The sequence below is a fragment of the Schistocerca serialis genome, chromosome 2 (genome assembly GCF_023864345.2).
Source record: "Schistocerca serialis cubense isolate TAMUIC-IGC-003099 chromosome 2, iqSchSeri2.2, whole genome shotgun sequence".
NCBI classification, from domain to species: Eukaryota; Metazoa; Arthropoda; class Insecta; order Orthoptera; family Acrididae; genus Schistocerca; species Schistocerca serialis.
In genome coordinates, this window is record NC_064639.1 from 61,813,902 (window position 1) to 61,826,052 (window position 12,151).

The following is a 12,151-nucleotide window of genomic DNA, read 5'->3' on the forward strand; positions in this document are numbered from 1 at the left end:
CAGTCGTGAATACGTTTAACGCGAGGCCGCAAGAAGAGGAAAGCCACATCCACAGACAAGACAAACCTATCAGACTCCGGTGAAGTGCAATTGTGAAAGATGGACTCGAGTGCTGTGCAGCAGAGGCGGGCTGACGTCCACGCGGGCATACTGTGAAAACATTTTCGTCCGGTCATATTAGTTTTGGTCGCCTGACACGTTTAACTGTGTGAACCGTGACATTATGTTACAAAAATTACAATTCTATGGCATAAATGGAATAGCATATGACTTGTTTAAGTCATACCTACAGAACAGGAAGCAAAAAGTTTCCTTATATGGGTCAAGTTATGTAAATAAGTTTGCCGCTACATCTAACGGGTGAAATTACATTAGGTGTTCCACAGGGTTCAATCATGAGTCCCCTTCTGTTCTTGATGTATGTGAACGACCTCCCTTCCTATCTGAAACAGGAAGCTGAACTGACACTGTTTGCTGATGATATGAGCATCATTATTAATCCAGTAAAAGAAACTCCAATTAAAAACGATACAAATAAGGTCTTTGGTAAAGTCATTAACATGTTTTATGTAAATGGGCTTGCTCTAAACCTGTTGTAGACATTACTCGTCGGGTGGAAATAGAATTTTCTGCTGCAAAAAGAACAGTTCCTTCAATAAATATAACAGATCAACAGAAGTGAGTAGACAGGGTAGAGCATACTAAGTTTTTCAGTGTACATATACCGAGCGGGGTGGCGCAGTGGTTAGACACTGGACTCGCATTCGGGAGGACGACGGTTCAATCCCGCGTCCGGCCATCCTGATTTAGGTTTTCCGTGATTTCCCTAAATCGCTCTAGGCAAATGCCGGGATGGTTCCTCTGAAAGGGCACGGCCGACTTCCTTCCCCATCCTTTCCTAATCCGATGAGACCGATGACCACGCTGTCTGGTCTCCTTCCCCAAAACCAACCAGTGTACATATAGATGAGAATCTTAATTGGAAAATGCATATTTCGGATCTTCTAAAGCGATTAGGTTCAGCAACTTCTGCAATCAGAATAATAGCCAATTTTGAGAATATAGAAGTTAGTAAGCTCACATACTTTGCATACTTTCACTCTCTGATGTCATACGGAATAATGTTTTGGGGTAACTCAACGTTTGACAAAAAGTATTCACTGCTCAAAAGAAAGTGGTAAGAATAATGTGTGCGGTTCATAGTAGTACATTTTGTAGGCATCTTTTTAAAAGATTGAGAATTCTTACAAAAGCCTCACAGTACATTTACTCACTAATGAAATTTGTTCTCAACAACATGGACCAGTTTAAAAACAACAGTGACGTTAATGATTATAATATCAGAAAAAATAAAGACTTACACTATCCTTCACTCAACCTATATTTGCCACAGAAAGGGGTAAAATATGCTGCTATAAAAATTTTCGACAAATTACCAGATCAAATAACAAGTCTGACAGACAGCAGTAATAGCTTCAAAAATAAATTGAAATCATATCTCCTTGACAACTCCTTCTATATCATAGACGAATTCGTGAATACGAATAAATAAGTCTATAAATACACTATATGCATTTTGTGCCATTTAAAGGAATGGGGTAAATAATAGAAATATTAATCTTTAACACTGTATTGTAATATATATGTATTAAAAAATCTTGTTTCATATGTGCATTTCTTGTGCACTTGACGCGTTCCACATCGTAACGGCTACCGTACAGTGCGATTGATCAATGGAACATGCAACTAACTAACTAACCAGAAAAAAATTAGTGATTCAACGATTTCTGATTCCATTATATACCGTGTAATACAGTCCTCGGACAAGTTTCAAAATAAGTGCGGTGTGGCAAAGTGAACCTTGATGCCAGTGATAATATTCAGTAAAAGTGGAACCTACACAGAAATGACCCGGCTGCGAGGTGTGTCGCAGGGTGCGCACGACGCCACAGCACCGTTCTCGGCGGCGGCGACGTCACACTCGGTGTGAAGGAGAAACACGAATCGTCTCAAACACGAGACGGCGAGAGTACAAATCTTCAATACACTTCGAATTAAGCGTCTGTCATAATAATGGTCGCTTGTGATACTAGTGAACCGCCGAGTGGCCGGCCGCTGTGGCCGTGCGGTTCTAGGCGCTTCAGTCCGGAACCGAGCTGCTGCTATGGTCGCAGCCTCGGACGTGGATGTGTGTGATGTCCTTAGGTTACTTAGGTTTAAGTAGTTCTAAGTCTAGGGGACAGATGTCAAGTCCCATAGTGCTTAGAGCCATTTGAATTTTTGAACTTCCGACTCAAACTATTGCATTATTTCACATGTGGACATCAGCAAGGATACCTGGCGGGCACTGTCCTTATTTTTTTTCGTTCGTTCTTAATATGCGACTATCGCCAACAGCAACTTTGCCAAAGACGGAGCGGGAAGTCAGTTGTGAGAGGAACCGAGTAACGTCGAAATGCGTCCCTTCCGTTAAGTATTTTGAGGCTCGCAGTCCCTGGAACGGCTAGGTCACCGCTGCACTAGGCTTCGAAATCATTAGAGGATCGAGTTAAATGGGGCAACGTTGGGGATACTCCCAAAAGAGGTCTGACCCGACTTATGCTAGGGTCGGCTTCACTTAACTGTGTTCTTTTTTACAAGGGCAAGTTACGGCGAAGTGTTTTAAGCTTGCTGTCGATGTCAGTAGATGTAAACTTCACATAGAACAGGCGATGACAAGTGTGAAGCAGGATGAACACGATAAGACGTAAAAATAATGTGAAGCAATAGAAATACGGGGTAGACGGGGACGCCATGTAAGGTTCACGTAGCTGGTGTGGGTATCAAAGAACGATAGAACGTCGCACCCCGCTGGTGGCCATGCCCTACCGAAAGGAGTGGTCCCTTGCCTTCCTCCATGTTCCGTACCAATTGACTCTCAGAGAGTACGATGAAGTTCCAGTTAAGGTACTGTTACGTATTCTCGACTGTGACACACAGAAAATTGAACAAGCGTCACAAAAGCACTTAGGCCAATGTGGGTTTTAATCCCCCCTCCTCTGAGTTAGTGCTGTGACAACAACTGCCCAGACACGACAGAGCGAAAGAAGTCAGAAGACGTGGGTAACATTTCCGACGAACAGAATCGGGCAGCCCGGCTCTCCGACGAACCAGAAGAAAGCTTAGCAGGGACCCACCGTTCCCAACTGGAACAGTTTTAGCGGCCGTCGACTAGCGCTACACAGTACCCCCGTCACAAATATCGGTTTCTGTCGCATTCGTCCGGCTTCAGGTCTCTGGAAACTGAAAGTACAACACAACCTGGCGACGATACTGGACAGCTGAACAATCAACTTCGTCGATTTCGGTGTAAATAAAAAAAGAGTTAAGAGGGAAAATCGGAGGTTTCGAGCAAAGTGCAAGTTAAGAGACGGAACGCCGGCTAGGAGCGACGCGAGGTTGGACGGGATATCGGGAGAGAACATTCCAGACGAACCTTCCCGTTTTTGGCCGTAAATGATGTGGGTGAAACTGGGAAAACCTGCATCCGGAGTGCTCGTCCACTGCGAACTCTGCGAGCAACGGCAATCGGTGACGTCAGCGGTGGCGGGTGACGCCAGCCGCACGGTGGCGTCACGCTGACGTCACCACCGCGGCTGCCGGCGCACCCAACCACCGCAACACTACTACACGTGCACCGACCACCAGGAACACTACGAACGTCGGGGGCCGCCTGGAGCCGTTGCGGGCGCGCGTCGCCCAAACAAAAACATGTAAGCGGAGCACACACGGCGTAGACACGTGTGGGGAAATCCACTGAGATAAGGGACGTCGACATTCGGCGGATTATCAGTACGCTGCGCCTGCGAACTAACATCTCGAAAAGGGCGAGGCTGGTCGAATGTTCGCGTGCTACTGCCGTGAGCATCTGCGGAAAGGGGTAGAAGGGCATTAGGCGCTAAATAATTGGACATGCACGACTCTTCACATAAGGTGAGTCTCTGAGACTTGTCTGCTCTGTAAAGTAGGAAAAATGGTGATCTGCGGCACCTCTGCCGGAAGAGCACATCTGTTTCACAGCAAGCCGTCGATCGTACATTGTTGAACGTGGAGCTCCGCAGCAGACCACCCCTACGTGTTCACACGTAGGTCCGACGACATCGTCAATTGCGATTGCAGCGGGCACGGGACCATCGCGATTCGACCGCCGATCGATGGAAACGTGTCGGCACGTCGGGTGAATCACATTTTTGGTGCACTAGTTGGACGGCCGTCTCCACAAATGCCGTCACTGAGGTGGGCGCGGTATTGTGCTACGGGAGACAACTCTGCTGCGCTTGCAAGGGACCTGTGGTAGTGATCGACGACATGCTGACAGCTGCAAACCACCGCATCTCTTCGTGCTAGTCGTCTTTCCCGACGGCGATGTCATCCTCACCAGTATAAATGCCCGTGTCTCGGAGCAAGAACCGTGCAACAGTGGTTTCAGGAGCATTACTGAGAACTCACGTTGATGTCTCGGCGACCAAATTCGCCCGATGTAAATCCTACGGAACCCATCTGGGTCGGTATCGGGCGCCATCACCGCGCACCCAAATCGGCGGCCCTTCATTTACACGAATTACATGACCTGTGGCTAGACATGTAATGCCACATACGTCCACAAACCTACAACAGACTGGCGGATCCCTGATACGCAGAACCAGACACGTATTCTGTTCTAAAGGCGGGCAAACAAGCTGTTAAGCAGGTGGTCATAATGTTTCGGCTCCTCAGCGTACATCTGTGCTCTGCAAGGCACGGTACTTGGTGCACCACTTTTCCCTTTACCCCTTTTTCTAGTTCCAGACACGTACGGTAGACGGGAAGAATGACAGCCGGGAAGCCTGTCTGTGGGCTCGGCTCGACTCTCTCTAATTTTGTGTCCACGGTCTTTTCTCGACATCTGTGTAGGGGAAAGCAATAAGTCAGTTGACTCTCGCAGGAATTCTCTGGGAATTTTGACGGTGATGCAGAACGCCTCTCCTGCAGCGTGTGCCACTGGAGCAGGCTGGTGCTGGCGCTCGCTCCAGAAACCTGCAACCAAACGTGCTGCTCCATTTCCTCTACGAATCTCCGACTGACGAGCAGTATTCGAGTGTTGGTCGAGAGAGTGTTATGTAAGCTACTTCCTTTGTTGATGGGCTGCATTTCCTGTGGATTCTTCCGATAAAGATTTATTTTGTGTAGTCGTTCCATTTCAGATCGCTCCACGCGCATACTCAGAGACATTTTATGGAAGTAACTGCACCCACTCGCTATTCTTTTTATGTACAATATTTCGTCAAATGACTTGAGGTTGAGACTCCTCACGTCGGCGAACTACACACATACGCACTGTCACGTAATAAAACGATAATCGTTGCGTCCGCTCGACACCGCTTTGACACTGCTGCCGTTCTGTTAAAAAGGACGTGGCGATACCGATAGTAGAATTGATGAAAACTTGTGCCCGACCTCCGATTCCCGATTAATACGGACGTTTAGCTTTACCTGCCAATTTTCTGCTGCCTCGACCGCCGCTAGCATCGGACCCCATCTCGTCTAATAGTGATTTCTGATAGCGATATGAATAGTTGTAAGAGGCAACAGGGGAATTTATCAGACCAGAAGTTCAAAAGATCTGATGAAAACTTGTATACATTGTAAAAAACACGTGGAACGAGGTAGTTAATTACAACTGCTCCAAACACCTGAAAAGTGAAAAGCCTGAAAAGTCTCGGCGCCGAACTAGACAAAAGAAACAAATAATTGCAACATAAAGGAACGTTCGGACAAGTAGTCCAGCCTCCGATCAAAGAGAGCGAGAGCACTTTGGACGGTTCGTCAAGTGATTAATAGTCACGAGAATCGAACAGACTGAAGGCCACGAGCGGGCAGTGCAGAGTACTATCGCGAAGACGCGGCTACCTTCCTCGCGCCCACCTGCTCAGGTGCAACCGCCGCATTTCTACGAATTCACGACCGAAATCTTCGCGGCTGCCGTACACCGAATGCGGAAATAGCGCTGACCCCAGCAGTGAGTAGCACGGCTACGACTGAAGAACGTGTGCAAATTGCGCCAACACTTGCACCGTTAAATGAGACGAACCGAGGACTACAAAGGGCCGAGCGCGGGAGGCGCTCTCTCGTCAGTTTTGTTGCACCTCAGTGTGCTTACGCCGGCAGAAAGAGGCGTCCGCAGCCGACCTAAACAGGTCCAATTTTGTAGTGTACTTATGGACGAAAGCCGTTCGTACTTTGTGCAATGTATGTATGTGTGTGTCACCAACCATACTAGTACTGTGTGGCAGGTTGTGGCCACAAAGATAGTGCGACGCCTACGCGAATTGCTCGAAACGACTGTGAATTGGAAGGGCGCAGTCCTTTTGTGGCGCCACTACAGTGGACCGCCACCCCCCAGTACGCCTGTGACGCCACCTGGTGAGCGCCAGTGGCGCCCTCCAGCCGACAGGCCGCTGCCCGCTGCCACAGTCCAGCCCTCGCCACTCGCCGCGCCCCTACGTACGTCCTAAACTTAGAGATCGCGGCGCCCTGCTGCCGGCCCCTACAGTTTCACGACATTTCAGTGTGCAATGTTCCGCCACCTACGGCTTACGCCTGATTTACAGACCTGGACATTTTTCAGAGTATATTTAATACTACGGCGGTGATAATTGAATGTCTCGTGAAGGGCGGCATGCCCTCCCTCCATTATAACTGTCTCGCCTACGTGGCTTTTATACATAACTACCTTCTGTACCCTGAGTGTGTCGTTTCGAAAAACCGCCGTCAATAAATCGTTGATCCATACAAGTCTGGTAATAACCCAGAGAGGCAACTGCTCGTCGCCGAACCGTGTTTTGTTGGTAAAGTTTTTCACCAAATTCACACCAATCAAAACTGAAACCGACATTTAACTTATCGAAACCGATAGCAGAGGACGTCTCGAGCCGTCCGCCGCAGCACAGAAGTATTGGTTCGGCCGTGTGAAGCTTCCCTCGTATCAAACAGAAATGAGTAGTCTCAAACAAATGGCAGTAACCAGTGGATTCAAAAGAGATTTACTCAGATTCTCAAAAAATACAGAGGCAACAAAAACCCACATGAGGATAAAAAGTTGAATTGGTTCAAGAACCACGACCTATTACCGAAAAGATGGCGCACGCTTTCCCTAAGTAGTCAAAAGCAGGGTTTCGCACAGCAAACAAATGAGATTTAAGCTATGGTTCAAATGGCTCTGAGCACTATGGGACTTAACATCTCAGGTCATCAGTCCCCTAGAACTTAGAACTACTTAAACGTAACTAACCTAAGGACATCACACACATCCATGCCCGAGGCAGGATTCTAACCCGCGACCGTAGCGGTCGCGCGGTTCCAGACTGAAGGGCCTAGAACCGCTCGGTCACCGATTTAAGCTATAACACACCGAGCATTTGCCGTGTGTAGCTTACAATGCGGATGACATGATCGCTGTTATATAGACCACAAACTGGTAGTAACTTTGGTACTAGATTTAAGGAACAATGAGACTGCTTTTGGCCGTTATTTACGACGGATAAAACACGCAGCACGTAGTACTGAAAATATTTTGAAATTTCTACACGTAGCACCTTAGGGGATGAAATCAGCCATACTAGAGGAATGAGAGACATCTAAGTGGAAGGTAAAGGAGCCGGACAATTCAGTGAATTAGTGGTCCAAGTTAAAGAACGACAGATTCTTGCGTCATTTAACGAAACGACGTGACAGAGGACAGCAGTCAGCTGACGAGGCTCACCCTGTATAGAAGAGATACAATGGAAGTATAGAAAGGGAAGAGATTCTTGGCTTATTTACTCATGACGAAACCGTTCTACCTGGTGTGGAAGAAGGCAGGTGTTGACTGATGTGAATATTGCCACACTGCGATTTTAATAAATGCCTGCGCAATAATGACACGAATTGTTTATAGAAGGATGGAAAAGCTCGTCGAAGGCGAACTCGGGGAAGATCATTCTCGGTCCACGAGAAATGGAGGAACATGCGATTAAATACTGACCCTAAAACTTATTTTAAAAGATAGACTGAAAAAAAGGCAAACCTACATTTATACAATTTATAGATTTACGGGGAGCTCTTCACAGCGTTAACTGGAATATACTATTCGAAATTCTAAAGTTACCAGGCATAAAATACGGGCAGTGAAACTTCATTTCAAACTTTTCCCCAATATTATTTGGTCTGGACACTGAGCACGCAGCGAAGGAAACTGAGGACAAACTTGGAGAGGGAGAAAAAAAGTAAAGCGTTTTGAGGTTTGTCGTTCTAATAAAGACACTAAAGGACTTGGAAAAACGGTTAAACGGAATGGATACTATCCTGAGGAGACGTTATTCGATGACCATCAACAAAAATAAGGCAAGGATAATAGAATGTAGCCCAGTTAAATAAGGTGATGGTAAAGAAGTAGATTAGAAAATGAGACAGTAATGGCATTTGGGCATCAGAATACCTGATGATGTCTAGAGCAAACAGAATATAAAACGGAGACTGGCTGTGTCGAGAAAAGCATTTCTAAAGAAAGGAGGGAGGGAGGGAGGGAGGGAGGGAGAGAGAGAGAGAGAGAGAGAGAGAGAGAGAGAGAGAGAGAGGCCGGCCGCTGTGGCCTAGCGGTTCTAGGCGCTTCAGTCCGAAACCGCGCTGCTGCTACGGTCGCAGGTTCGAATCCTGCCTCGGTCATGGATGAGGGTTTTCGTACGGCGTTAGCAGTGTACGGAAGTCAAAGATGGACGATAAGCAATTTAAACAAGAAGGGAATAGAAGCGTTTGAAATGTGGTGCTACACAAGGATACTGAAGATTAGATGGGTAGATGGAGTAAATAGTGGGGAGGTACTTGGTCGAATTGGGGGAAAAGGAAATTTATGGCACAGTTGGCTAAAAGAAAGGATAGCTCGATACGGCACATACTGAGGCATCAGAAAATTGTCGATATGGGAACAGAGAGAAGTGTGGGCGGTAAAACGTGTAGAGCGTGACGAAGGGATGAATGCAGCAAACAGTCTGAAATGGGTGCGCGCTGCGGTAGTTATTGACAGGTGAAGGGTCCCATCGAACCACTCTTCTTCTTGGAGAGCATAACAACCGTAACAACAACAACAACGACACTGTGTTCGCACATTGCGACTTTTCTGTATACCGAAGAACAGCTGTATGATTGTTCGGCTATTACGAACGCAGCTATTTTATGTTCTAGCCAAGCAAAATCCCTGGGGCAGTGCAGAGTGACGCAGAAGGTGACAGTGGAGGCGACGAGTGGAGGAGTCGGGAGGCGCAGCCGCGCTATCCGCAGAGGTGACTTCAGCCGGCCGGCCGGCCGGCCAGCTGCCGCGTATGCACGCCGGTGGCCCCGTTCCGCTCTTATCTCTCGTCGTATCAGTACTTTGCGACTCGATGAGACCGCTGTCGTTACAGGTAAACATTCCAACAGCGAGTGACGGGTGGAAACCTCTTTGCGTGTATCGACAGTGGGAGGAGGAGGAGGAGGAGATTAGTGTTTAACGCCCCGTCGACAACGAGGTCATTAGAGACGGAGCACAAGCTCGGGTGAGGAAAGGATGGGGAAGGAAATCGGCCGTGCCCTTTCACAGGAACCATCCCGGCATTTGCCTGAAGCGATTTAGGGAAATCACGGAAAACCTAAATCAGGATGGCCGGAGACGGGATTGAACCGTCGTCCTCCCGAATACGAGTCCAGTGTGCTAACCACTGCGCCACCTCGCTCGGTATATCGACAGTGGGAACAACAGTAACAGAGTACAAATTCGAAACGAGAAATAACGTTACACTAAAACTGTTCCACACTTCCTGGGCAGCTTCAGCTCAAACCGAACCTAACACTTCAAAATATGAAACAAATGTACACGCAGAAGCTGAATATCACTGCAGCTGTCACGTGTGATATAACGTACACAACGGCACGATGTTTTCCCCTGCTCTTTGTCATGGCTGAAGTAGTGCGACCGTTATCTCCAGAAGACGGGCAACTGCCGACATTCAGCAATTTCGAATACGTCACTCCTTTAACACAGTAGTACTCAGCATCTTCAATATGTCGAATGAAAATCATTTTTTCGTACAGTAATTAATATCAACTGCATTTTGTTAATACGAGTACTTATTTACAGACTGTCGGAACTACCATCTGATATTGTATGCACCTTCAGCGAGATTAAGAACAGTAATACTGCTTAAGATGTTGTACACACTCGGCGTAAACACAACAATGGCACGGTCACAAAAACTCGCAACTGAATCTCGACTATTTTCAATTTGCTACTTTTGTTGCTGCGTTTGTGGTTGAGCACTGTCCGGATGTTATTTTTCACGGCATATGATAAAATACGGATCGGTATTGCAAATAACCTTTTTAAAGTCAGTGAAGATGCACGCAGTACACGATACGAGTTGGACTAGAGTGTAAATCGATATTTATGTTACGCTGCTCGATACAAAAATATCTAGCGTTTTCAATAAGATTCGCTGTCAGTCAGAAATGGAGGTGATTTACTTAAAACACGACCTGTTTCGGGCTTGTGGCCATCTTCCCGTGATCATACATTCATTTATATTTTTCTGCATTTAATGTTGGACTGCACTGTTTACGTAAAAGTGAAATTACGTGATGCTGACTCAATAACAGAAGTGGCCAAGTGACACGTGTTGAAAATTTAGTGTACTTACGTATAGCTGGAGTATCTAAATCGTACTGCACATTTCTCACACTTCTTACAAACACGTTGTCGATTTTCACACATTAACTTGACAGTTCTTTCCATGGTAATTATTTAACTTGCATGTTACTCCTTTAACACAGTAATACCATATTGAATGTTAACGACAAGAGCTCTCATCATCCAGCGTATATACGTTGGAATACGGAGCATAAAAATATTCCACATTCACGTGACAGTTTTCGTTTTCGTAAATTGTAACATCTGCAGCATTTGTCTGTATTATCAACTGTGTGCTACTACGGTCCAAGTTCCTTCTCTGCACTCCAATGTTAACAGGTCGTCTCATCTACAGCTCTTATCATCTAAAGTGCCATTACTGTGCTAAAGACGTAATATGGCAGTTTAAGTAATTACCGTGATGACAAGTGTCAAGTTAATGTGTGAAAATGGACAATTCGCTTGTAAAGAGTGCGATTTGGATGCTCCAGCTGTATGTCAGAACACTCGTATTTCCAACACGTGTCACTTCACCACTCGCAGTTCTTTTATTTGCGTTACTGAGTCAGCATAACGCACTTTGCGTTTTACGTAAACAGTGGTAAATGAACATATTATCACGTGAAGATGGGCAAAAGCCCGAAACGAGCCGTCCCTTAAATAAATCACCTCGAATTGTGACTGAAAGCGAAACTTATTGGAAACAGGCTATACAGGAACAGTGACGGAGATGGACGCCATCTATTACGGATAAAATTCGCAACATTATCTTATCGAAACCCGGATGTCACTGCAGCTGCCAGTAATGTGTACAGCTGTCGGTGCGCCCGCGGACGCCACCGTGCAGGATGGAGTGCGCCACTGAGGCCTGCGCTGAACTGGAGTCTGGGTAGTTGCAGACTGCTCTTACCAGGACTTAGTGAGGGCTCGTGAGCGCCGTCCGGGCTAAAGGACCACTTCGATATAAACAGGCGCCGCATCTGTGTGCTCGGGGAAGGCGCCGGTTCACAATACACGACGATGTCACGGGGGCTGTGGCGGCGGTGGCGGGCTGTGCGCGAGGCAGGCGGCGCTGCGCCGTGCTTACAGCCTGGAGGTGTCGCGATGTGGTCGCGGCGCGGCGGCTGACGCCAGACTGGCTGGCCGGCCCGTGGCCGCCTCGTGATAGCGCTATCGCCGCGCCGACCTCTGCGCTGCTCTGCCCGCTGCGTTGCGCAAGACTCGCGCAGCCAGCGTGTCGGCAGAGGCGAGCCTAGCTGGCTAGCCGTGTCCCTCACTCAGACGCCATACCTGAGGCTAAGGTTCGCGGACGACTCGAGCCTTCTGGCCGGAGCTCAGAGGCCGGCTGTTGTGCCGCTAGTGCGAGGCCTACTAAGGGCCGAGACACTGGACCACCCGGCGCTCTGCTCGCTCTTTACTCGACCAGTGTGACTACTC

At 47.5% G+C, this 12,151-nt stretch overlaps 1 protein-coding gene across 5 annotated transcripts in view; it reads right to left on the reverse strand.

The window, feature by feature from the left end:
* The window catches only part of LOC126456761 (caskin-2), a 960,013-nt gene that overhangs the window by 356,425 nt on the left and 591,437 nt on the right, over positions 1-12,151 (reverse strand). For 2 of the 5 annotated variants that reach the window (XM_050092517.1, XM_050092512.1), the window contains exon 1: positions 11,802-11,814. The exons of 2 other annotated variants lie outside the window; for them this stretch is intronic. Coding sequence is in view for 1 of the 3 variants with exons in the window: in XM_050092513.1 (XP_049948470.1) it covers positions 11,625-11,694 (70 nt within the window). In the remaining 2 variants the exon portion in view is untranslated. Of the gene's footprint in view, positions 1-11,624; positions 11,744-11,801; positions 11,815-12,151 lie in introns of those variants that run through there. One more of the 5 variants, XM_050092513.1, reaches the window with a different exon arrangement.